General features: G+C 46.8%; 2 protein-coding genes across 4 annotated transcripts in view; one reads left to right on the top strand and one right to left on the bottom strand.

The window, feature by feature from the left end:
* Positions 1–13,739: 13,739 nt before the first annotated feature.
* CBX3 (chromobox 3) lies at positions 13,740–17,500 on the bottom strand. Of its 3 annotated transcripts, none has more exons than XM_078663463.1 (6): positions 17,327–17,500; positions 16,683–16,788; positions 15,474–15,616; positions 15,090–15,258; positions 14,716–14,810; positions 13,740–14,316 (listed from the first exon to the last, which is right to left on the bottom strand). In XM_078663463.1, exons 3-6 carry the CDS (start codon positions 15,608–15,610, stop codon positions 14,190–14,192), a joined length of 528 nt encoding a protein of 175 aa, XP_078519589.1. In that variant the 5' UTR covers positions 15,611–15,616; positions 16,683–16,788; positions 17,327–17,500; the 3' UTR covers positions 13,740–14,189. The 3 variants fall into 3 exon arrangements, with proteins under 3 accessions (XP_078519589.1, XP_078519590.1, XP_078519591.1); XM_078663464.1 differs by lacking the exon at positions 17,327–17,500 and adding an exon at positions 17,084–17,165; XM_078663465.1 differs by lacking the exon at positions 16,683–16,788 and having other exon boundaries at positions 17,327–17,480.
* A 512-nt stretch (positions 17,501–18,012) lies between these two features.
* The window catches only part of HNRNPA2B1 (heterogeneous nuclear ribonucleoprotein A2/B1), a 174,505-nt gene continuing 165,154 nt past the window's right edge, over positions 18,013–27,363 (top strand). Inside the window, exons 1-2 of the mRNA XM_078663462.1 lie at positions 18,013–18,221; positions 20,387–20,497. Coding sequence (XP_078519588.1) covers positions 18,201–18,221; positions 20,387–20,497 — 132 coding nt within the window. The 5' untranslated portion in view covers positions 18,013–18,200. The remainder of the gene's footprint in view (positions 18,222–20,386; positions 20,498–27,363) is intronic.

Raw genomic sequence — 27,363 nt, 5'->3', positions numbered from 1 at the left:
TTTTGTCCAAGCCGAAGTAGGGCGGAGGCGGAAAGATAAATACGCTCAGGTGGAGCGCTTAAGAGGCGGAGATTATGGCATTGGAACATGGGACAGGGCTCACCCCGGACCAAGACCGAGCTAGACTGCATCGCCTGCTAAGTAAAGAAGTGAGGAATCTCCAAACGGACCAAGCGCAGGCGCACGCACTAGCCACCCAGCGCAGAGTGTATGACATGGGTGACAAGGCGAACAGAATGATCGCCTGGTTGGAAAGGAAGGACCGGGACCGTAGCTGGGTGCCGAATATAGAACACCCAGATGGATCGGTGAGTACCACCAGTAAGGCCATAGCGGAGGACTTCACACACTACTACGAAGAGGTCTACCGCTCCCGCACGTCTCATACTGACCAGGACTGTCGAGATTTCCTTGCCCCCTTGCAATTTCCAGTCCTGGAGACAGTGGACAGGGATGTGCTAGAGGCTAAAATCACAGTTAGGGAAGTAGAAGAGGCCATGGGGGATTTACAGACGGGGAAGGCCCCGGGACCTAATGGGTTTCCGGTGGAGGCGTTCGGCTGTGTGGCCAGCCACATTGCTCCACATTTATGCAATATGCTCCTTGAGGCGCGTGACGTGGGTCACCTTTCGCGGGATTTGCGCCTGGCCACGATCTTGGTGATCCACAAGGCGGGGAAGCCACGTGGTGTCTGCAGCTCCTACCGACCTATCTCCCTCCTCAACTACGAGACGAAGGTCCTTGGAAAGATCCTAGCTACACGTCTGGGGGCGGTGATCCAGTCACTGGTCCACCCGGACCAGTCAGGCTTCATGCCCCACCGGAACACGAGACTTAACCTGTGCCGGCTGTTTGGGGTCCTACAGACAGTCGCCACACGGGAGGGTGCTCCGGCGGCCTTACTATCCCTTGACGCTCATATGGCCTTCGACAGCGTCGAATGGTGTTATATATACACCGTGCTGGAGAGACTGGGTTTCGGGCCGAACTTCTTTTCATGGGTAAAACTGCTGTACGCGGAACCGCTGGCGAGAGTCCGAGTGAATGGGGCCACGTCTCGTGAGTTTCGACTGGGACGAGACAGGGCTGCCCCCTGTCGCCGACCCTCTTCGGCCTGGCGCTGGAGCCCCTGGCGCACTGGGTGAGGACGGACCCGGGGGTGTGGGGGATAGCAATGGATGGCGGTTGGGAAGAGTGTATTTCGCTCGACGCCAACGACATCCTGCTATACACCCGGAGGCCGGCGGAATTGATTCAGCGTCTCATGACTACATTGCGTACTTTCGGGGAATATTCCGGATACCAGATCACCTGGAGTAAATCCCTCGGCTACGTTCTGGCGGGACCCCATCCGCCCGTGGTGATGGGATGTGAGGGCCTGGTATGGCAGGAGGCGTTTCGCTACCTCGGGATATGGATTGCGCCGACGGCCTCAGAGTTCCTCCGGCTTAACGTACAGCCACTACTTGACCGCTTGCATGGCGACGTGTTACACTGGCGCACCCTGCCGGTCTCCCTTATGGGGAGAGCGGTACTCTTCAAAATGATGGCCCTGCCACGGCTGCTATACGTGCTGCAGAGCTCCCCCTTCTCGATCCCGGATCAGGTTTTTAAAACGGTGGAGGCGGAGCAACGTTCCCTTCCGTGGAGCGGTGGATGCCCGCGGATCGCCCTTGGTAAGCTGCAACGCGGTCCCTACGAGGGGGGACGGGCAGTCCCGGACATCCGCCTCTACTACTGGGCGGCTCAAATGACCAACGTCAACGGCTGGGTTTTTGCTCCGCAGGAGGAACCGGCGTATCGGGCGGCCATGGGCGAGGATACCTATCTGACGGCCCTTTACTCTGGGGCGCGGCGTACTCTGCCCTTGCCTCCTCAGACTGCGGTGGTGGTCCAAATCTGGAGGCGGGCGACAAAGTTGCTCGGCTGGGAGAAGAAACTTACGGCTCAGACGCCTCTATGGAAGGGAGATTTCCTGAGGGAAGTAGTTAAACTCCGCGATTTGCATTCCTGGAGCCTCATTGGCATAGATCTATTGGGCGATGTCTGGAAGAGGGGGCAAGTGGTGGAATTCACGGCTTTGCAGTCCGAATTCCAGATGGGAAATGGCGAATTTCTCCACTACCAACAATTCGTGCATGCCATAAATTCACACTTGTCACAAGGGGACCAGCTACCCGAGTACGCCCCGCTTGAAGACAGGCTGCTCCTCGACCCAATGATTGCCATCTCGCTCACCTACAAAAAGTGAATTAATAACCTCCCAGATACACTTGGGCCACTCCGGGAGAAGAGGGAAACTGATTTGGGTTTGCTGGAAGATGACGACTGGAGCGAAGCCCTACAGTGCCCCAGGAAAGTGGCGATTCGGGCAAGATTCTTTCTGGTACAGCTTCATATACTCCATAGGTCCTACACCCCACGCACGGTACAATTTAAAATGGGATACGCAACATCGGGCACATTCTTCCACATCCTCTGGGATTGCCCCAAAATTCGCTCCTACTGGGTCAGGTTGAAAGACATAATGGAGAAGGTGGTAGGGGCGGAGGTACCGTTGGAGGCCAGGTGGCATAGATTAGGAGTCACGGGAGAGGTGACATGGCCCAAGGGGGAAAAGGTGTGGTTGGCGTTTGCGAGTATGGTGGCTAAGGGAAATATTGCACGTCTCTGGGGGAGTGATCTAATACCAACAATAGAGGAATGGGAGCGGGACTTGGACTGGTGCCAGAGGGCGGAGAGGGTCATATATAACAGATGGGGCTGCCCCAAAAAATGGGAAAAGATCTGGCGGGCCTGGAGAAGGTACGGGGAAGAGTGGATGGACGCCTCGGAGGATGAGTAGTGAGGCCCTGCCAAGTCGGGCATCGCCCGTGATACGTTTGTGTCCTCATTACAGGGAGGCTGTGGTTTTTGGGCTCGGCTCCGGGCCGCATTTCTAGAATAGGGGTGGGGGAGGAGAGGAAGTCAGGAGGGTGGGGGGTAGCTGGGCAGGGGACGGACTGAAGACCGTAGGTAGGCTAGAGGGTACACTGCACTGGAGGTGGACCATCCCAATACCGGTAAATGATTGAACTGATGTGATTTTAACAATGTAAGCTAAATCTGCTCTTCAACTGCTCCCGAGTGTGTATTGTGATGGAATTGTTTTGCTTTCAATAAAAAGATGTTTTAAAAAAAAAATCAAATTCAGTGCGATTATTAATCACATTTTATCAAATTAATCTCCAGCCCAGTTTTCTTTTAAGATGGACTAATTTAGAGGACGGGGATTTAGACTGAAGATACCAAAAATGTGCCATTCGAAGAATAGTCTCGCTGCTGTCCAACAAACATCTTCTGATCTCTCCACGTGTGCAATACGTGTCCTATGACATGAAATGAGATCGAGGAGGCGCTAACCTCACTGGATTTGGCTCAACAAGTGAAGGGCCCGACGCATGCTAAGGGACACACTCTAGATTTGGTCTGGACGACAGTCCCTGTGCAGGGCGCGGCAACGGCCCAGCCATGTGTATGGTCCGATCACTATTTGGTGAGAGGTAAGCTACTAGTGGACAAACAAATTTCAGCGACTCGTGGAGGGTGGAAAGCAGTTAGGAAGTGGAAAAATATCGATGGGGACAAAATGGTAAATCTTCTTCGCACCAACCCCCCCGCTAATAACCGGACAGATAATCCAGAGCTCCTGTGCAGGGAACTTATGGATAAACTCTCGAAGGTTGTGGACCGAGTGGCACCTATCCGCAGGATGAACCTAGTGGATAGAGGACGAGGGGCCAGGTGGTATAATGAACCACTCAGAGAGAAGAAACGCGGGCTACGTAAATTGGAGAGAGCCTGGCACAAGGATTACAATCCTGATTCTAGACGCAGATATACACAGGCACTTACTAGCTATAAGCAAGCAATCATAGCCAGGAAGTCCGAGTTCTTTGAGGAGAGGATTACAACTGCAACGAACCCCCAGAAAGAAATCTTTCGAGTTCTTACGGAGCTCAGAAAAAATAAGGAACAGAACCCGGACTTCATCCTTGAAGATTGCCAAAAATTTCAGGACTTTTTCACCAATAAAATCACTGATCCTGTCACTGAAATTGGGGCGACTCCTAAGATAGACTGTCCGCTGCAGGCTGTGCCAAGTAGAACGGCAGTGAGAATTCCATTATCTACCTTACCCTTGATTACAAAGGAGAGGTTGTCTATTCTCATGGGGCGGGTTAAGTCGGGCTCCAGTCTGGATCCGTGTCCACCTGAAGTGTTTGGATTAGCACTCCCTGGTATAGAGGATGATGTACTGAGTCTCCTAAATCTATCTCTACAGGTAGGACAAGTGCCTGCCTCCTTTAAGAAAGCTCGGCTTATCCCTCTGCTAAAAAAAAAACAGGGGTAGACGTGAAATGTCTGAAAAATTTCAGACCAATCTCCCAGCTTCCGTTTTTGGCGAAAGTATTGGAGCAACATGTTCTCACCACTTTGTCGGAACACCTGGAGACCAATTTGTTGTTAGAGCCGAATCAGGCAGGCTTTCGTGCGAATCACAGCACGGAGCTTGTTATGCTGTCAATTGTAGATGAGTTAAGAAACAGAGCAGACAAGAAAATTCCGGGTGCCCTGGTGCTGTTGGACCTCTCCGCGGCATTTGATACAGTCTGTCATGAACAACTATTGTCACGGATGAGGGATTTCGGCATTCAGGGCACAGCACTTGCATGGTTCAAATCCTTTCTTCTGGGGAGGATGCAGAGAGTGCAATTAGGTGACCTGCTTTCCACCGCAACATCGATCACCTGCGGAGTACCGCAAGGGTCTGCTCTGTCACCCCTCATGTTCAATATATATCTACAGCCTTTGATTCTAATGCTCAATCAAATGGACTGCCAGGTGTATAACTACGCGGATGATACCCAACTCATCATCCAATTGGATGATAGTCAGGATTCCTCTGCAAGTGTGCACAATATTTTGAGATGCACAGCCAATTGGATGTCCAAGAACTCCCTAAAGATCAATCCGGATAAAATCGAGGTGTTGCCAATCACCATCGCTGGCAACCCATGGAGCGATCAATTTTGGCCCAGGGAGCTGGGCATGCCCCCGGAACCGGCGACAGTTGTCAAGAGCCTGGGCATCCATGTGGACAGCAAACTGTCCATGAAAAAACAAGTTACAGCTGTGGTAGGTACCTGCGTCGGCCTCCTCCGACAACTGAGGAAAGTTTCCTCGGTCTTGTCCTTTTCTTCCTTGAGTGCGGTTTCCGCTATGATTTTAGCTAGGTTGGACTATGGCAACTCGTTGTACATAGGACTACCACAAAGACTTTTAAATAGAATGCAGATTGTTATGAACGATGCTGCGAGACTTATTTTAAAAAAAACAAGGAATACTCATGCATCCCCCCTTCTGCGTGAACTACATTGGCTGCCAGTCAAGCAGAGGCTAATGTTCAAGGGGTTATGCATTGTTCATAAAGCTCTCTACGGTAGGGCACCCCAGTATATGAAAGCACGTCTGCTTTCCTATAGAGCGACTAGGTTGCTTAGATCTGCAGAAGCTTTCCTCCTTGTCCAGCCACGCTGCAGACTGGCCACGGTGGGAGGTCGTGCTTTTTCACACACTATACCAGTCCAGTGGAATAAACCGCCATTGGAACTACGGAAAGACACTAAGTTAATGTCTTTTCGAAAGAAACTAAAAACGGTGCTCTTCCAGCAAGCGTGGGGCTGTTTTTAATTGGTAAATCTGCGGCATCCTTCCGACTCGCCTAGCGGACCCTGTCAAAGCGCTTAGAGACCTCTGGGTTATAGTGCGCTATATAAATCAAATAAATAAATAAAATGGAAAGTTGGCCACCCTACCTTGGTCTCAGATATCTAAACCATGGCTGCTAAGTCAATGGAAGTGGGGCCCTCTACCATGGGCCTTTCAGCACTATCCATGGCTGTGAGGTCCAGGTGATGGGATCACCGTCCCTTACAATATGAGACTGGCTGGGGGACAAATAAGAATGAGGCATCTTCCACTGGGTCCTGCTCGCTAGACAATAGTTGAGGCCCAGGTGAAAGCACATCCTCCCCTATGCCTCGCAGCTCTGGATCATGGTATAGAGTCCTAGGAGAGTGGGCCCCCCTCCCCTGGGCTTGCAGCCCTCCCTTTGGGCCTCAAAGCACTAGACCATGTTTGCAAGGACTAGGGAAGTTGGGGTCCCTGCCCTAGGTCTCTTTGCTGTGGTGTTGGGCTGCAAGGTCTTCGGGAGGGGCCTTCTCATAACGGGCCCAATTGGAAGTGCTTCACCGGACTGTACAATGAATGTGTGCATGGACCCATGCCAGAGATTTAGCCACCAGCAGCGCAGAGGGACGGCGCCCCAGAGACAGTAATAAATTGGCCAATTTAACCAAATTTTGACTGAATTTACTTTGCAGCAAGCTGGCGGGTGAGGGGCCTATGCCAGAGACCATCTATCATATCTCTTGCAGCCATTATCGAGAGTTGTAAGGCCCATCAACCCCAGCATCTTGCATTCGTGGTCCAGTGCTAAGAGGCCCAAGTGAGGGAACCTCCTCCCCGGAGCCTCAAAGTACCAGACACTAGCTGCCTGGCCAAGTGGAAGAGTACCATTAAGGAGTATGGCTATCAATAGTATTGCAAGTGTGGTGGCCCTGTGGGGTTACGGGCCCAATGATGGCTGTTTCAATATCTAGTCAATGACTGGGGTTCAGATAAGCAACGCTTTCCCTTTCTTACACCAGAGCTCATTGCACCATTGATACGCCACCGGCTCTCCTTACTTGGGCCTCTCAGCCATGGTTCTCCTGCTCCAGTGAGCCCTAAAGATGAGGAGTGCACTTAGTTGGGGCCTCTCCTGGGCTTATAGCAAAAGGACCATTGCTCTGAGGCCCAGGGGATGAGAATGCGGTCAGGCGTGTTGCCATCAATAGTGCAGCAGGTGCTGTGGTACTGGAGCCCAAGAGTTTTAAGGCCACATTTACCTACAGTACGACTGTAATTTACTGTCTAGCTAGAGGGTGGTGGGGAGAGGGATCCATTTATCTTGCTTTCACCAGGGCCTGTGGCACCATTGTTACTCCACTGACCCAGTGCTGTTAAATCCAGACTAGTTTGGTAGGGTGCAGGATTGTCCTGCATCCTCCAACGAGCTTCTGCAGGACGTCAAATGTCCAACTTAGTTTGCTCACCAAGGGACCAATGCAGATAAGCAAGCTACTCAATAGGGGATATAAAACAAATAGAGCAGCTGCAAAGCCCGGAGTCGCCTGGTCCAGCCGGAAGTCCCAGTTCTGGCTGGTAACTACTACCGTACAGAGGTGCAAGAAGCCAGTATTTGTTAGTATGGTAACTAAGAAGGACATGTTGCACAGGAGGTAACCTACCCAAGCCACTTTAATAAAATATGTGCCTTTGAACGTGCTAAAAAGGTGTAAAACGGACAATAAAACAGCCCTAAAGCAGGCAACCACTTTGAAAAAATGTTCTTTACAATGATGGCCATGCAATAAAGGCAAATAAGGGGAAAATGGCAAAGGGGTGACATAATTTGCCCCAAAGCAAACAATTTGGTCCAGTAGAACTTCTTTTGCAAGACACACAACTTTCAAATACCATATCTGCCAAAGATTTTAGGGGTCTGAATTAGGACACAGTGTAATGGGAAGGAAAACCCCAAAGTGAACTCAGTGAATTTTGATAAACCCGAATATAAACATCTTCTTAGTGAAGCCACAAGTGTACCAAGGGCCCTGAGAAGTGATACTGGAAAGTTGACATCTGTATGGGCGATGAATTCCTAGAGATAGGGTGGAGACCAGCACAGCACTTGAGAAATCTCGTTTAACAAACTTAAAAGGACTTCCTCTCTTTTGTGGCTTCTCATTGTTTCCTGAGCGTGCCACTTACCTTTCCTTCATTTCTATTGGCCGTAGTATATTTTCCTGCATTTACCAATGCTTGTTCCTCCTCTTAGTTCCCCGCTGCCGAAATACTGTTAACATCTGCTTTGGTGGAACTATATTTTTATAAAGTTTTGTCTCTTACTATTGTAGCATATTCGTATAACAATGTATCACCCAGAGAGATCAAGTGATTGGCATAGAATCAAAGGATGCTGCACGGTGCAGCCAAGACTTGAACCCGGAACCCCAGCTCTCCTTCCTTGGGTCTCAGACATGGATAAGTGCTGCGAGACTAGAGAGGGCCATATATTTGCCTTCCTGCAGTACTAGACCATCAGTGCGTGGCCCAGTAGAAGCCCATCCCTTGGACCTTGCAGTCTTTAAGCACTGAGAGGCCCAGAGAAGGCAGAAGGTTTGCCTTTTATGAATGGTGATATACAAGAATCTCCCCCCCCAGTTATTTTCATGTCTGCAAACTGGCATTTATGACCCCATTGCACTTAGCTCAAAATCCGTGTGCCTGCATAGTGATCATTTGTGTTATGCTAAAACAGTCCACATACTTTTACTAGCAATGACTGATTGAAACTGTAAAATGTATACCTTATTATACCAAGCATGGGTTGAGTTGATAGCTTACATTGAACTCTGAAATATCCAGCTTCCCACTTTGCCTCCATGGTCTTCAATTTTACTCTTGCTTTCTCACTTTAATTTCCTATAGGTTTGGAGATGTAATAGATGTTATGTGGTGCTATACTTTTTGTAGAGCGCAGTTAACGTAACAAGCATAAAGAGAGCAATAGAAGTTATTTAAAAGGCCATGCTTTTAGGGGCTTTACTATATTTAATGGCGTTTGAGCAACTGGGATAGTTCCTGAATGTTGGCAGCTGCAACATAAAATGATCCATCACCAAATGTAATGGTTGCAGTTGGTAAAGCTAATTGGTGGAGCATTACATTTAATGTGACTGAAAAATTTGGAGGCAACTTTATATCAAATGGTAAGTCAGTGCAGGGTTCTTAAGTACAGTGATATCTGGACATGCTGAATGTGACCGACAGCAATGTGGAAGTTGTGAAGGGGTTTTTCAGGGACAACTAAATAAATAGCCAGTGTAATCTAGCTTAGACTGAATGAAGATTATGGACTTCTGCTATGTACCAGTTGTTGAGGATGTAGGATAAACATTTCTTCATGATCTTGCGATGGCCCAAAACATATACTGGACAATTTTATCACATTTTGATTAAGATTGTGGAATTAGATGAGCAGATTTCGTGGGGATGGAGGGGTTTACGTACATCTAGACCAGCAGGCTGTGAGTCATGAAGGAGATGCTTTAGTCATCAGCAGCACCTCAGTTTTAGTAGGATTTTTCTTCAGTAAGTTAGAATATCTCCACTAGCGTGTTAAAGTAACACAATTAATCTTTCCATCTTGTGCGAGGCTTATATTTGTACTCTGATTAGACAGGATAAGTGGGATTTCACGGCCCTCCACATAGAAACTGACCCCCTAGTGGCTGCAGGCGTGAAAGAAAACAGAATGGACATAATTGACCTCTACAGTTCAATTGCTTCGGTGTGGCAGTGGATGGTCAGACAGAAACACGTTTGACTCAACCTCTGCGTTAACTTTTAGGATTTTTCTCATGGTGTAGCAATATATACGATATTAAAGCTTAACAGGTCTATAAGTATTGGTGCCTCAACACCTCCATTGTTGATCGTGTAACAAAGAACAAAAACAAACTGGACCACCAGATCGGTGCGGTCTTGTCTGGAATGTGGCCACGATAGTATCCAAAAGATGCTTTCAACAAGCCGCTTGAGTTGTTTAAAAACAGTTTTCATAAAATATGACTTGACATTTTTCCATGTGATGGGAAAATACCTTATCTTGAAGAATAGTTAAAAATGTCCAGGAAATAAGCTTTGAGAAATGGCAAGTTGAGTGAATTTTGCTGGGCATAACAGATAGGATGATATCGTGTAACCATGACATTAAGACCAACCCCAATCAGTGTGAAAGGTACAAAATAATTAGTTTGGATACGTAAATGTATTCTGCCTAGATGTGGTCATACAATAGTTTACACTTGAAGAAAGGAGCAAGATTAAGTTTGAAGTGCTGTAACGTGGCTGTAGATCTAAATGAAATATGGACTGTACCTGTAAGTTATTGCACTTCAGTCCAGCCAATAAAGCTGGATATGCCACCACAAATTCACCGTTAGTTATTCCACACACTACTGCATGGGGCAGTAACTTCATATAGAGATTAAAGGCTGTCAGGGTGTGCGCTTTAAAGACCATGAGACGAACTAAGAGCAAAACATAATAAAAAAGCAGGTTACAACTAGGGTAGATGATCGGGACCACCATGGTGGTAACCGCTGTAACTTGTTGCAGCCATATTGGACTTATACATGGCATTCAGTCACAGATTGCAAAATGGTTATTGAGACACTAAAGTGCCAATGGGCAAGTGGAGACTTATGAGCAGGGAAAGAAATTGTGCGGGAATGGTGCACTGGCACAGGAAGGCGGAATCACTAACACTACATGCAAAGCAAAGAGGTCCGTCCTGGAAGCAGATGTGATTTTATTGAAAGCATAATCCCAAAAAAGAAAGCGCCTGTCTAAACGTGGCAGCTAAGCTTATAATTTCAAGTAAACAAATCAGTGTGGATGATCCCTAGCAGGCGTACTTCAATAGGTATAAAACTTTATAGTTTTAATGCACTCCACAGGAAATTTTGCTTATGCAAAGGAACAGCACCATTTTATTTTACTGTCATATGAAGACATAACATGGGCAGCACTCCGAGTAATTACAAAATAGAAGGGGGTTCCCCGGGGGGGGGGCTTTTTTGATACTGGCAGGAATAACAGCAAAATAGAAAGGGGGAAAACCCTGCCAGGGTCAATTTTAAGGTCCCACTAGGGGATCCTTATATTGGAACGAATGGTGACCGAGGTTTACATATCAGAGACAACATAGAATAATATGGATCCATACAATTCTCTAGGAAAAATAAATATATTTTATTGGCGATTCAGAATAAATTTTAACTGTACAAAATGTCATAAGGATTAATACATCTCAAACACTGCTTAGTATTCCACTCACTCCAGCAGGCATCCACAGCATATGGTCACATTCATAACCTCAAACATCACAATATAGACACATTCATACAGGGACCATGGGGTAGATGCATAGCAGTCCAGGAAAAGGTATTTTAATGGACTCTGGGACTGGAGCTATAACATGGGAGGCAAAATGCAATAGATAAGGTGAAAAAGCTGGTGCTGCAATGGTGCCATCCAAGTAAGTCACGCCAACACGCGTTTCGATGCTCTGCCTATTTGGGCTGCATCTTAGTCAGGGCGAGGAGGGGGCAAGACAACAAACGGGTGCACTCTTTAATACTGGAAGAGGCACAGGACGTATATTGGGAGTCCCGGGTAGATCTTAATCTACTTCAGGGCGGTCATAGTCTGAGTATGGGGAGCATCCTCCTTACAAGGTGTACTCCTGGTTGGAAGAAGAGGGTGTACACTTCGCTGGGCGGCGTTCTTTGCGCAAACAAATACAGGCGGACAACAGACGGATATCCCGGGGATAATCCTTGTTAGGGGAAGTTGAACGCGGATGGCGCGGCAGCGTCCTCAGTTCTGGCAATAGTTCGCAAGGGGGGGCAGGGGTAGGAGCCAGTCCTAGTTTTGAAGGCGAAAAGCTCTGGCCGCTAGGGTGGATTTTTCAGTTATGTTCGGTCAACATCAGAGTGGGTGTCTATCCCTCGCTGACCTGTTTAGAGGGTGGGGTACATAGACCGCTGAGCGGCGTCCTCCGTTCTGGTGGAAGCAGTCAGAGGCGGCCAAATGTCGGCTGTATTCCTGATACCGGCCGATAAAGTGCAGACCGCGCCGCGGCGTCTTCTCAAGGAGCCGGCTGATGTTGACCGAACATAACAGAAAATCCACCCTAGCGGCCAGAGCTTTTCGCCTTTAAAACTAGGACTGGCTCCTACCCCTGCCCCCCCTTGCGAACTATTGCCAGAACTTAGGACGCTGCCGCGCCATCCGCGTTCAATTTCCCCTAACAAGGATTATCCCCGGGATATCCGTCTGTTGTCCACCTGTATTAGTTTGCACAAAGAACGCCGCCCAGCGAAGTGTACACCCTCTTCTTCCAACCAGGAGTACACATTGTAAGGAGGATGCTCCCCATACTCAGACTATGACCGCCCTGAAGTAGAATAAGATCTACCCGGGACTCCCAATATACGTCCTGTGCCTCTTCCAGTATTAAAGAGTGCACCCGTTTGTTGTCTTGCCCCCTCCTCGCCCTGAGGAAGATGCAGCCCAAATAGGCAGAGCATCGAAACGCGCGTTGGCGTGACGTACTTGGATGGCACCATTGCAGCACCAGCTTTTTCACCTTATCTATTGCATTTTGCCTCCATGTTATAGCTCCAGTCCCAGAGTCCATTAAAATACCTTTTCCTGGACTGCTATGCATCTACCCCATGGTCCCTGTATGAATGTGTCTATATTGTGATGTTTGAGGTTATGAATGTGAACATATGCTGTGGATGCCTGCGGGAGTGAGTGGAATACTAAGAAGTGTTTGAGATGTATTAATCCTTTTGTACAGTTAAAATTTATTCTGAATCGCCAATAAAATATATTTATTTTTCCTAGAGAATTGTATGGATCCATATTATTCTATGTTGTCTCTGATATGTAAACCTCGGTCACCATTCGTTCCAATATAAGGATCCCCTAGTGGGACCTTAAAATTGACCCTGGCAGGGTTTCCCCCTTTCTATTTTCCAGCACTCAGAGTAATCACAGCTGCTGCCCCAGTCACCACTGAAGGTTATTATTCTACTACACAAGACAGAAATGCCTTCCATAATTACTACGTAAAATGATATAGCCAAGCATGTTTTCACGTAGGCCTCAGTATATAAACACTATGCCCTGGCTGGATGTTGCCAGTTAGCGAATGCATATGGAGAACCGTGACCATGCCAGTAAAAAGATCTATAGAGGACTGGGGATAAATAAAAATTCTGGGAAAGCTTACTTGGCTAGTCCGTACTCTCCACTAACCATTGTTACCACCTTAGTTTCCTACGTCAAAGCAAACAGACATTATACCATCATGGCCAACCGTTCAAAGGCAGTTTACACCTGGATGTTTTTATAGCAGCAATGATCCAAAGTGGAATTTCCACACTCAACTAAACTGACCAAGTAGTTGTGTCACGGTTTGCATTGTTGTGTTCCTCCACCCTGTACAAATAACGCCCATAAAATAATTCTTAAACACAATCACTGCATCGTTTAAACCCTTAGCGGGTCACTGTTTAAACTTCTCAATATAAACTTCACTTTATATAGGCAACCTGGCTAATTGTTTGGGACGGCGGATGCCTGATCTAGTAGACCACGAAACTAGTATTACTTTGAAGTGGATAGGCTAAAAACAATCAGATTAACTACCAGCTAAACACAGGCCAATTGATCATTGTGGACTGGTTATCCCGAAACACCCGCTTCTCTGAATCCAGAGTAAACATATTTTTCGTGGATTTGGGAATCTGTCTACAAATAATATTTGGCGGCTACTGTACAGTCACTGAGAAAATCACTGGAAATTAAAATCCGACCCCAAACCTTTGTAGCAATACTTGGATTAGTAACCTGTGTCCAAATTAGACGAGAAACCACTCTCCAGTCAGGGGGAAGGCGTAGAGGCAAACTGAGACCCTAAAAGTTTAGCTCCAATGTTAAAAAGAGCCACGGTCAAGAATATAAAACTATTTTATTGAACACTTCTCACCAGTATTTACAATGAAGTAAACAATATACAGTCGGATAACATTCCATTTACTACATGAACATTCCCAGGCAGCCCATAGAAGTCGAGGGCATACGCTACAAGCGTTTTAGACAGGCCAGGAGGAGAATACATGCACATCAAATAACATTACAAAAAACAAATGCAGGTCTGCTTGTATGTTGAGAATTCGGTAGACATGTAATGTTAGGATTTATAAAAGCCTCATGTGAGGAAAGGCTCTCTCAAGATGCGGTCTTCTTTTGTAAAGTAAAGCAAACTGCAGAAAGCTTTACTCTGCCATTGCCATCTACTGTTGATGCCAAAAATTCTACAAAAGAAAAAAAATCTCTAGAATTGTTTTTTTCTTACACTGTTGTGAACGAATCTTTACAGTACTTCAGGTTTAAAAAGCAAGTTATTGTGCTTCGTCTTCTGGACAGGAATGCCAAGTTAACCGTTCTTCATAAAAAGCAATCACAACTTGAGGACACTTTACGTTTGCTTCTTTTGCTGGCACTAAATCTGCTTCATCAGAGTCCTTCCTAGAAATTAAAATGGTACGAGAGAAAAAGACTTATAGCAATGATATAATCGACCCCGCCCCCTGTAAAGGAAGTGTGCATGGTTATAGATTAAAAGACATGCCACATTTCATAGAGGCAAACAGTACCACTTTGATTGCCGGTGTTGCGCCGAGTCATACTTTAATTGTTAGCACTCAAGACCATGTCCCAAAACACAAGTGAACTCTTACCACGTGCAACTACATTTGTGGAGCACGCCATTAGTGGGGAAATAAGATCCTACCAACTGAAGGACCAACTCTGTAGGGGCGGCCCAACAGAAATTCACAACAACAGGTAAGCCAACCCGCCCCAATCCCCCTACCAGTAACCTGCTGTGGATTTTATTCAAATCACCCCACACAAAGTCAGTCTTACCATTTCATAAGAAACATAAGTTCTCCACTGCTGTCTGTAGCTCCAATTATCCTCTCTGGGTCTAGGGCACGAGCAAAGCCCCTTGGCTTGTCGATCTGCCAGAAGGTTAAAATGATGAGAACTTAATGACTGCACGAACTTCACAACTCACCCCCCCCCCCATCCCTTCAGACAGTCAACAGTTTCCATTTCACCAAGTATCTATGAATGAGCGAAGCATACCGGGACAAACATCTTCATTTTTAGCCGATTAGAAAAAAGATGCTTAGATGTTCATAAGACCTAGAATATCCTTCAGTCGAGTACACCACACAGCCACGGTTACCTAAATGTCAGGAAAATTACTTAAACAGCGTGCAAGCAAAAATACTTACCGACTCTCTCTTCTTCTTTGTTTTGCTGTCCTCAGATTCACTGTCCGACAGAGACTTCCTTTTAGCCGCCTCTGGTGCCTTCTCTTTGCCGGCTTTTTGAGAGTTCAAGAAAGCTTCTATTAGTTCCGGGCAATCCAAGTTCTCTTCAGGTTCCCAAGTGTTATCAGCACTGAAAAAGATAACAAAAACGCGCGTCTTACGATGATTTGGAGTTACGTTTAACTCCTTGCTAAAATCACAAAGATTAGCTGCTCTCCTATGTACAGGCTCAGTCTGCACAGCGTGTTAACAACTATGGTGTTAGTAAACAGGTTTTCCCACCACATAATATACATGCAGCAACCACACACATAAAAGGTAAAGTATACATTACAAAGAACATACTCTGTAAACCCTTTCCACTTCAAGTAATATTCAACTTTCCCATTGACAATACGTCTATCCAGGACTTTCTCCACCACAAATTCTTCCGGTTCCGCTTCTTCTACCTTTTTTCCTTTGCCATTCTGCTTCTTGCCCATTTTTTGCTAAAAGACAACAAGAAATTAAGTAATGCCAAACCATTTTAGTAGAGATACGTTTCTTATCCAACAGCTTGGGACTACCATATACCACTTTTGAATTTATTACACCTAGTCAATGTGTAACGTTGATTGGGTTATCGTCCACCATCCATTCTAATAGAAGCCACAATACTAAAGCAAGTACTCAGTGAAGCCCATTAAGAAATTAATGTGAACACATTAAACCCATCCACTGTAGTCAGACGTGTTCAGCAGCAATATTTCCGAACCAAGTGCTTCAGGTGGAATAGAGCAGCTGATTAATGAGGTTAGAATGTCTTCGGTAAAACAAATCCTATAGCATTTTACTTAAGTAACCTGCTATGGAGTATCTAGAACACCAAAAACTGACTGAACTAACTAAATAGTCTTTGCGTGGGAGAGGGGGGTCATTACGTACCAATAAATATAATCTTTGTGTAGCGCATGGCATACGGGCATCACTGGAACGGCGTCATAGCGCTTGAGCCATACATTATATGTGATGTAAAAGACATGCCAATAGAGGCAATTGAGACTATACCTGTGCATGTAAGAAGGTATGAACACTGCCAAATAGACCGCAATTTTAACGCAAGGGCGTTATTTTGCAGGGGCCACCCAGAGAGAAGCTATTCTAGATTACGCTCGTCGACCTGTGTAGCCATTTTTGTCCGTCCCATGTAGGCGAGCAACATGAAAACCAAGACCCTTGATAACCAAACCTTTTTTGGCTCCTCCGAGGCTGCACGGCGGTGGATCACAGCTCAATAGTTTGGTTTCGGCGTGACGGCAGAAGAACAATCACGCAAATAAAATATATGGGGAAAAAACACAAAGAAAGGCGGTTCCAGCTTTTAACAACCTGCGGACAGCAGCAGCTTCAGAAAGTCAGGCTCAGAGCATCAACAGCCCACCCCGCCCTCATGCACTCAGAGCGGGAGAAGCCCCTCCCGCCAACACCAGACCGCATGGCCTCACAATGAACAGAACATTTAGAAAGCAGCCCCCGCCACAAAACCAAAACTGGACGGAAAATTAAAAAACTTGCCGATTTAGTCTGCGTCTCGCCGACGCCTTCTGCCCCGTTGGGACCCAGCCTGCCTCTAGACGCTAACCGGGGAGTTCCCTGCCCTGGCGACAGTGCTCACAACACGCTGCAATACAATTTAGGGCAGAAAAGCAAAGCATATTATTTCCTACGTGAATCCACATACCAGGAGAGCGCAAAGTACGGGGGAGCGGTATCCGTTACGCTTGCAAGGATAAAGCTGCAGGATAGACGAGCACAGAGCACGCCAGCCGCCATCTTGTCTAACAAGGGGTACGCATGGAAGAGGGGGCAATAGGGGGAAAGCAAGGAGGTTTAAGGGGATGTTAATGGAAATAGTGCGTGTCATCCGCTTTTGCAGAATTCACGTAGTGGAAGCGCAGCGCCTACTCCAAACGCACCCTCCCGCAAAGAGAACACCCCTACGCCATTTGGAGAAATCAGTTTCAGCAGAATGTACAAAAGAGGCTAGGTTATTGCACCTTCAGAAGTAACTAACTGTGACGTGGGTGGGGCGCGTGCAGTCATTGTGACGGGAAAGAGGCCGTTATAAATTACTAGAATGAGCGCGGGGTTAAGCAGGAACGCGCGGAGCGAAAACTTACCCTAGCTCACGAGAAAGGAGCCAATATCGAGTGACTTACCCGGCTGATTGCTTCTCCAAAGGAACGGACAGATGTGATGAATCTAAAAGCCCGTTCTGTACACCCTACCGGCTTCTGTCTTATTGAACTGGTATTTCGATAGAGGCGCGCCAAAATGAACACCAGCCACTTTTTTTTATTTCACTAAACTACGCGAGAGCTTGGGGAAGTAGGCGGGCGCTTCACTGGGTGACGCACTTCTAACAAAACCTCTGCCTCCATGTCATTGAAAACCCCGCCTTGTATGGTCCTATCTTAATGCAGCACATGGCAGAGAATAATATAAATCAATATATTTTATATAATCAAGCTATGTGTGCGGGTTACAGTACAGAAACTTAGAATTTTACGAATAAGCCCCACTTGGGTGTCTCAAGTGTACATGACGAGCTATTTGTGCAAACAGGCATGGTATTGTCCGATTGTAAAAGATTTGCTTTTTTGTGTACAACAGCGCTGAATATCTACGAAGAACAGGAAAATCCGCATTTCGGCATGCATATTTCTACCACCCCAAGTATTTTAGACGTGGGTGGAACACAATTCACTACATAGGTTTACGCTACGCTGTAGACTGATATTTGCGTCACGTGTGGGATCATGGGTAGGCGTAGCCACTATTTGCAATATCAGCGTCCCGCCCAGCGAGACTAGACAGCTACGCTATTAGCGTAGGGGAGTGACGTAGTGTGTGAAGGAGGGGGAGTCGTTACAGTCAGAAAGTTCTAGAGCGTGGGATCCGGTTACAGCTGGTTATCGACAGGCTAGGGGAATACGTCGGCTGAACATTTTTTGTGTTCACGCGTCGTCTGAGACAGATTTTCCTCATATCCCGTTTTCTTATCATACAGTTTAAATTTTTATCGTTTTTTATATGGAGAGACGAAGGATGGAGGTAAGCCCCAATTGATGATGCGGGCAGCACACTAGCCAAACGATTCAGTGCGCTCTACGTACTAGTGATGAGTGTTGTAGGTTGAGCAGTGAGTGACGTGAAGGGAAAAGTAACGGCACGAAGACAATACGTTCAGCTCATGGTGATCAGTGGGCCATTTAGCCGGTTTCTCCTGACAGCAATCCGTGAAGGCAGCCATGTTTGATAAAGTGTGCGTATCTCGCGTGCTCCTCCTCTTTGGCTAGGTGTTACGGCGTATCGGCATGGCCTTATAATACTTTTCCGTACTCCTAGTCCTTGAGAGAGGTGTGCGGAGATGTGGGTTTAATCATGATACGATTACGAAGGTATCAGGAGAAACGAACGTTTATGTTCTGGTTAGCTGTCATCTCTACCTACCGAGTCTTCAAGAATGTGTTAGGGAGTCTGTTATGTTGGGATGGTCTGTTTCCAATCGGTTGGGTCAGCACGACAAATACTTTCTCGAAGTTAAGGCATGCATTCAATTAAACCGCTTGTTGTAATATAGTTGAAGACTGGGGACTTGGGTATCTAAAATAAAGGACCTGGGTGTTGCACCAGGGGAGTTCATGTGGTTTATCTACCGAAACTGAATTAAATCGGGGTCATCCGGTTTTTCTGCCCTTGTGGTAAATTCTCATTGATCTTGTAGGCTTATTTATAAAGCGTAAATGATAGATGGCCTGGCCCCGAAGTGCTGTGCGCCTGGGCAGCAGGCTCTTCCGTATAGTCGGCGTGGTTTTGAATTGTGTTGTTGATGGGAGTGTCCAATGTTGAAAGCCTTTCTGTCATGCTTATAAAAAAAACAGTACTGTTTCATTGGGTTGAGCTCTTCTTAGCCGCCTCGCTGCTATTTATTAATTGTAATGCAAATTGTTAATCGGCTCCTTGTGGGAGCCCTTCATAATGCGGTACGGGAGAGACGGCTTTATAATGCTCCCTGAATTCCAGTTAGTCTGTAGTGTTAATTTTTGCTACTGGGAAGCTGTACCGAACTGACCTGGTTTGTTGAGAGGAGGAACACATTGACAACTATTTTGATCCAGGGTGCCGCCAGAGTTGATGGGAGTATATATTAGTTTTACTGTCAACAGGTCTCGCCAATGCCCTAGGCTAGCGATTTTTCCTCTTTTACTGCACTATTTCCTGCTTATACAGGACACTTACCGAGTTCTGGGGAATATTAACAAGCAGCAGCGATTCATTATCCCTGGCGCGTGTTTCCCTATCGCCGGAATTCATCGCCAAGCTATCGCTGTTTTCACAACGCTTATCGCATTGGCAATGAAAATTCCAGCGATGGGCATATGAACCAGCTATGTTCCCTGCTAAACAGCGATGACCTTGCTGATACGACTCTGTGGTCGTAACCCCACATTCCACCTCCCAGTCTAACACTGGATTTTAGCAGACGATAAAATCCAGCGTTAATGGCCGGTCAGTGGGATTTTGTTTATCGCTACGCCAACCTGGGCATTGTTGTAAATATCGTGAAGCTGCCTTCGCGAAATTTTCCCATGTGCTTGAGCCACGTCTACTTTGCACCTCAGCGATGCAAAGCGGGTGGTAAATCACAGAAACGCGCGCTTGCGTGTCCTTGCTAATATTGCGATAAAATTATCGCAGCTTTTCGGCCGAAAACGGACGCTAAATAGGTGATAATTTTATCGCGCCCATTTATAATATACCCCTCAGTCTGCTATTGAAATGCAAAATAGCAGGCCCTCACAGAAATGTCTGTCGCTATCCAAACTCGTCTCCAATGTAGGCCCCCTGCAGCTTTAGGGTATTATATTGTACACTTTCAGACACAGCTTATATGCGCCCAGCACCGTGTATTCAAGCGTTCCATTTTTATCAGTGCCGCATCATAGTTTCGTCTTTGATTCCCGCATCACGCTAAACATGAATGAATGAACTTCATTTTAGGTGTGCAGAAAAAAAAATCAGACTGGTATCATTGTGCTTAGGACTTGACTTTCAACTCTCGCATTAAGCAGTTCTTCCTACACCTAAAACTAACATGCAGAACAGGGCTTAAGGTCATTTGACTGCTGCTATATATATAAAAAAAAATACTATGAACGATTTCCAGTGCTTGGTGTTTGCCACCCTAATGCATTTTTTTTATATATAATCTTTAGAGAGAAAAAGAACAGTTTCGCAAACTGTTTATTGGAGGCTTAAGCTTTGAAACAACAGAAGAAAGCTTAAGGAAATACTATGAACAATGGGGAAAGCTTACAGATTGTGTGGTAAGTGTGGATTTATTGCTTTAATGTCTGTACCTAAAAACCTATGTAAGAGACTATATAACAGTTTACCTTTTGAGTCTTGTATTTCCATGGCTTTTTACTGAAGCGATGTCTGCATGCCTCCTTGCTATCTAAACATTGATATTGTATCGCCAGTCTTGTCCAGAATGTTCTTTAATTTACTAGTGAGGCCTTGTGGTCGAAAAACTTGATCATTCCTTCTGATTTAAATCGGTAGCCTCCACTATTGGATCTTAAATTGATTATTAATTTGTATAAGGGTAGGGGGGCAATTGGTCTGAAAATCATTCCTAGAGGGACTACTGGGACCAGTTCAGGCATGTGAATCTGAAATTTCCCAGCACTCCAATTTTGTTTTCTGGACCTTCCCTGATAACTACCTTCAATTCTTTTTAGGTCTCGCGACCTATCGATACGCGCATGCGCATCGAGCGGAGCGAGAATTCAAGTTGGCAAAATCTTCATGAAACCACCAGCTTTTTGCCTGGCGTTTTCATGAAGTTCATGTGAACCACGTGTTCAAACATGAACGCGCATCAGCCTCCCTCCATTTGCCGCACAGCACATCAAAGGGCTTCGCCCAGCGTGCGCTCTGCGGCTTCTCCTCCCCTAATTACGCCGCACACAGCCTTCCTTGCATTTCTCCTCCCCCCCTCCCCAGCCAGCTTCCCCCAGGCCGTGTTCCCTCATCCCTCGCATCCCCTCCTCCTTCAGGCCCCCACCATTTGCTTCCATTTGCTTTTGCCTGTAGTTGGTCTACACAGGCAGTCTTATTTCGTCATTGCTGGTCTTTCGCTGCCCCCTCTTTCCACTGACACAGATGTATCTTTCTATCTCTTCTTTCCACTGCTCGTGTCATTTGTTCCCTCTCTCCTTCCGTTCCTCTCCATCACTCTCTCTCTCTCTCTCTCTCTCTCTTGCACTCTCGAGGTTAGCGTTTCACCCCTTCTGTCTCATCTAGATCGCAATCTTTCTCTCACACGCAATCCCCACACACTTGCACTTCTGTTTTCTTTCCCGTCTCTCTCCCCACCCCCTTCCTCGATCTCTCTCCGATCCCATCTCTTCCTCCTACTTCTCCCCCCCCTCCTTCTCATCCTCTCTCCCCCTCGTGCTCATCCTCTCTCCTCCAATCTCGGTCCTCTTCCCTTCTTGTCATTACTTTCCTTCCTTTCCGCCTCACACCAGTTCCGTGTCCTCTCTGCGCATCTCTTCTTCCACACTAGCGTCCAGCACAGTAGTTTTTGCTCACACTAACTCGCTATCACACAGTCATCAACACACAACATAGCCTGTTCCTGGTATCTTATCTCCTTTGTTTCGGAACTCATCTGAGAATTTTTGTAATTCTGCTTTTTGTTTGCCGCTTTCTTTATCTGTACATCAATGCGGTGCTCTAGTTGAGAATGCCAATTGGTAGGTGCGCTGATGTTCCCCTAACGAGAACGCGATAACACAAAACAAGCCCCAGAGAATTTAAGCTTGACTCGACCATGAAGAGGAGATGAAAAAGAAAACAAGCATTGGCATAGCCAATAGGTCTCGCTTGTGGGACCTTATAAGTATTTTGTTTTGCAGCACAATATCCTTGTTGCATAATCGGATATCGTGCTGCAAAACAAAATACTTATAAGGTCCCACAAGCGAGACCTATTGGCTATGCCAATGCTTGTTTATTTTTTTCGTTGCACATTGTGCTGGAGAATTCTAGTTACAGATGAGTCCACTTATTTTTCTGGACCATTCCCAAAAGAGACCATATTTTGTGTGGTGCTCTGTACTGTGTGTAGTATAAAGAAATCCGTGAGGACCTCCACAATGTGTGTTCTTGGACTTCATTTCTCCCATACGAATTGTAGTCTTTTTGTCAAGAAATGGGGTTTGCCTCAAGCAGTCAAGAGAAAAATTAGTAACTAGCATTTGGGCACTTAAAAGGAAAAGTACAAGAATTCTGAGAATTCGCCTCTTTGCCTCCTGTGTCATCCTAAAGCGGATCCCGTCATCGTGCATTCAACGTAGCAGCAATCCAAGTTCCCAATGGTTGTAAAATGAACACAACAGGTAACATGGTTTATGTGGGGGCTATGTTCATCAAAGCTGCTAAGGCCATTGGAATAGTAGGCAGGTGCGAGTGACAGATGCCAAATATAGCCCCATATCTAGACCTATTGCCTGAATTTAAAAGGGAAGGAAGTGAAGGCTATTGTACATGAGGGAGAAACAGCATCGGCTACCCTCAGACTCGTAGACACACACTTTGTTTACTTTAGGCCACTTGCTGGAGCCTCCGTGTTACACAGGCAAGAACTACTAACAAGCATTTGCAATGCAACAGGTCTCGCATTTATGCGATTTTGAGCTATTGGCATTGTAAATGACAATGCCTTTTATTCATGTTTTGGTTTTTGAAACATAAATAAAACTCGTTGTTATTTACAATGCCAGTAGCTTAAACTCGCCTAAACAAATGGGAATTACTTGAGGAATGAATAGTTTCTGGGTCTGATTTGCCTGGAAATCCTTAATTGTATCCCCAGACTTTCACACAGATATTTCAGTTGTTTTCAACAGCCATAATCTCTGGGTGAATGTTTAAAGCATACAATTTCTCTTAGGGTTGTAAAAGTTGATCAGCCCCTCTGGAATTAAGAGACCACTCCCAACGAGGGAATAAGTGGGCAGCAGCATACATTTAGTCCACCAATCTTTCCATTCATGTGCTCATCCATTTATTTGTACTGTGTTGTGTGAAACTAGGTTCTCTGGTACATGTGTTTTCTTTGTAAGTGTTGGTCTTTCTGTATAGTTACATTGCATGCTCTGGTTTGTTTGGGTGGGGGGGGGAGCGAGCGAGGCCGGATCACACAACCCGCCCCCTATACCTCTGAGGGCACCCCCATTTCCACCGCTCGACCACCAGAGTTAGTGAAACCCATTTTGTTTTCCCTTGCTGAAACACCCACCTAGGAGGGCTCGCGTTTGAACTTACACACTTCAGCTGTTCAGATTGAGCTGCACAGGAGAGCAACTGCTGCTGTGGCCTGATAGGCCAAAAGTCACTTGTGGTAGCTATATGATTTCCCTATTAACAGTGCGCTTATTTGTTCTCAAACGCAAATAGCATAAAGTACAGTGCGAGTAAGAAGGCGCTGCACGGATAGGGTCGGCTCCGAGGCTCTCCCGAGGACTGGACTCTTTAGAGTTTTCATACATGGCTGCCTCCTAGCCAAAGCTTAAAGAATGGATTGCAATTAAACGTTCGTCATAATCTTAAAAGAGTCGCGCGCTCTTTTCACACGCCTTAATCTGCTCTCATAACGAGGATGCTCGCTTCCACGCGCGTGACATCCTTTAACACACACTGCAACACAAGCCAGTGTTTTCCGTCTTTGCTTGCAGAGCAGCTGGGTCTTACAAAGTGGGTCTCTCAGCACAGATCCGCAGCTCCACTCCATAGCGTTCTCTGCCCCGCCATCTCAAAGCATCCTGACCAATGAGAGAGCTGACTGGCGCATGCTCCATGCGTGAAGCCAGCGAGGTTGCAGGATGCCTGGCGCATGCTCCTTCACGCCTCTCGTGAAGACATTTCTTATCAGCTTGTTAAATAAACAAGCTGATAAGAAATGTCTTACGACAGACGCAAAGCAGGCGAGCCAGTCCAGATCGCAAGCCAAAGGGCGGTAACCGAAAACCCTCATTTCCAATGGCAGGCCACCGTTTAGCATAAATGGCCAATGGAAATGAGGGGCGGGGGGGGCAAGATGGCCGCGGACCGATCCGCTGAGTGAGAGGCTGTCTTTCTCTCTCCTCCCGTGGTTGAAGCAAAAGCTATGCAGATGCAAAAAACGACCCCCCCTAGATGCCTATATCGATGCAGCTGATAACGAGGAATCATGGGGCAAGGGCATTTAACTTGCTACTATTAGAGCGGAGAATTTTGAAACGGATCGGCTTGGTGGCACGGTTGGTCAAGGACATTTCCTTACTCCTGAGACCCAAAGCAGTGACGGAGTGCAGATTGGAAAAAATGTTACCGCAGATCGAGACAAGGAATCAGGCTGCGAGAAACAAAACCCTGGACTCCGAGGTGGAAATGAACTCGGCCGCGAAAAAGAGAGAGCTGAGGCGAAAGGAGAAAGAACGCAAGGCAGAAATCAGAGCTGAGCAGAAGACAGAGCGCCGGGCTGAGACAGCGGCTAATGAGGGTCGGCTGGAAAAGAAAATGCGGAGAGCGGAGATAGCGGCGAAAGAGACAGCAGCAAACAAAATCACCCCCAAAAGGGGAAGGGGGGGGCTGAGGCAGCCTACCTTGGCGGAGTCTTTCAGCAATAACAGCAGAGAGGCGTCGATGGACCGAGGTAGAGGACAAACCCGGGCCGAAGTCGAAGCGGAGGATATCATGGACAAGACGCCGCCACGAGAACCAGCTCCCGGGGAAGCGGTGGTAGAGGCAGAACAAGTCAGACAGGCGGGAGCAGTGATGGAGGCGGAGACCTGTAGCCGGGTAGGAGTTACAGAACCAGGCCAGGGACAGCTGATAACTGCGCCGGGAGCTGAGCTTGGGAAGGACACACTCAGCGTTGTCCTGGAGGCAAGTGAGTTAAGCGAGGGTGCGGGGGTGGAGGGGGCATCGCCCCAGGTATTACCCCCAGCTCAGGAACTGGTATGTCAGTCAATAACGGAAAGCAAAAGAGTAGATGACATAGATTGTGGAACGGACCCTAACGATAGCAGTAGGGGGGGTGATAACCAGACTAACCAGGCTAATAATCAGACTAACACTCCGAGTGGCGTGTTTGTAGTACTCCATTCCAATGAGGATACTGATCCAGAGGTTATCTCCAATCAAACTTTGGTGGCTATTGTGAATTTACAAGACGATACTTTACGCACAGTGCCACATAGGGAAATAGCAGATGGCCAGGGGAGCGGTGTAGATAAGACCATGGAGGAAATTGTCAGCGTCCATTTAAGTGGCTTAAATCTGGAAGAAGGAGTGGTGAATAAAGTTCAGATAAGTAATCTTGGACTGAAAGGTGGCGTTTCTGTACATTCAGCAGGGGGGGGCCCCCATCCTTGGAACTGCAGACGCACCAGATGTGCCAGTTGTGCCAGGCCCACCGGCAGCTGCACCACCAGGGACCCCAGGAGATGATATCTTCTTTTCATTAAATGGCGAGACTGATGAAACGGATAAAGCTTCAGACAAGCATAAAGATAAGGGGCAATCACTTGAGTCTGAGTCTGAGATAACTGATATGGAAGTAAGCCTAGAAGAGACAGAGGCATCTACGTCAGAAAAGGGCTCCGAGACTGACATAGACACGGACACAGAGCCTGAGACTGGCCAGACCCATTCATCGTTGGATGATAGTGTGCAGAGGCAGACGGTGGTAAGAAAGAAATTACAGAGCATTAGGAAAACGCAAAGCAGGGGCAGTACTAGGCATATTGAGAGGCCTAGTAAACTGGTCTGGGACCAGTCAGCTACCTCGAAAACATATCAAGATGAAGGAGAGAGGAGAACTAGATATAATGGCCCTTCAGTCTCACAATCTCAAGGACAGGGCCCCACAATGGAGATGCTGTATGCTACTCTTAGGCAAATGCAGGGGGAAGTGAGAGATGAAGCAAAGAGAGCGCGACGTGCAAGTAAAAAAATTGAGGGATCTCTGAGCAAAGTGAACAAGATGTATGCTGAGATGGCTGGCCGAATGACAGAAGTAGAGGAAAGAACAGGTCAACTGGAGGATGAAGTATCTCAGTGGAAGGAGTTCAAGACGGCGCAGGAAAAATTCAATGAGGACCTACAATGGAAGGCAGAGGACGCAGAAAACAGGCAGAGGAGGAATAATATAAGGCTGCTTGGGATTCCGGAGGGGGCTGAGGAACAGAATCCTAGGGCTTTTGTGGTTACTTTACTAAGAGAATCATTCCCGGAGATCACCACTTGGAACTGGGACGTGGAGGTACAACGGGCCCACAGATTCCCTCTGACAATTAAGAAGTCATATGGTGTACAGAATGAAAGACCAAGAGCTATACTTATATACATCGGTAACTTCCTGGCCAGACAGGAGATCATGGACAGTGCTAGACCACAAGATCGTCGGACTTTTAAAGGAAATTCTTTCTTTGCCCGACCGGATTTTTGTCATGCCACGGTGGAGAGGAGGTGGAGATTACGGCAGATGATAGACCCATTTCAAAAAGCTGGATGTGAGGCCTACCTCCTGTTTCCTGCAAGGCTGAAAGTAATACTAGAGGGGCGGACAAGAATGTTTTTCTCGGAAATTAAAGCGCAGAGTTTTTTGACTGAACTAAGAGAAAACAGAAGGAAATAGACAATACAACACAAACAAAAGATATATGAAATTAGTTGATATTGTCTGAATAGGGACGAATCAGAGCAGGTCTTAACGAGATGAAGGACTAAAGGACGATGTATAGGCATAGTAGGATTTGATTTGATGGGGCACTCATGAATAAGGAGGGGGGGGGTTTGCTTTCTTTTCCTTCCCCTTTTTTTCTTTTTTTTTTTCTCTTTTTGTATCTGCATCTATTGTGGGAGAATACATGTAGGGAGGGGGGGTACAGCAGCACTCAAGGGGGTTGGGAACCAGTCATACGTAGGTCAGGATTGACCTAGTTGCCTGTGGTCCCCGGGGGGGGTCAGGGGAGGGGGGATGCACCAGAGGGGGGGAGACAGGGAGGACAGTATAGGTGGGGAGAAGGGAAGGAAAACAAGGTTACAACACATAGGGGAAAGAAAAGAAATCCACAAGGATGAGGAGAGGCAACAAAAGCACGAATTGAGCAGATATAAGAGTGTAATGGCTGGGCTA

The sequence above is a fragment of the Lissotriton helveticus genome, chromosome 10, assembly GCF_964261635.1.
Source record: "Lissotriton helveticus chromosome 10, aLisHel1.1, whole genome shotgun sequence".
Lineage (NCBI taxonomy): Eukaryota > Metazoa > Chordata > Amphibia > Caudata > Salamandridae > Lissotriton > Lissotriton helveticus.
This window is presented reverse-complemented; position numbering and strand designations above follow the sequence as displayed.

Excerpts from the sequence above, each read along its gene's own strand:
- CBX3 (XM_078663463.1), bottom strand. The coding sequence starts at position 15,610 with ATGGGCAAGAAGCAGAATGGCAAAGGAAAAAAGGTAGAAGAAGCGGAA. Across the intron at positions 15,259-15,473 it reads AAGTGGAAAGGGTTTACAGA|TGCTGATAACACTTGGGAAC; the intron begins GTATGTTCTTTG and ends TATCTTTTTCAG. Across the intron at positions 14,811-15,089 it reads CAAAGAAGAAGAGAGAGTCG|ATCGACAAGCCAAGGGGCTT; the intron begins GTAAGTATTTTT and ends ACCTTCTGGCAG.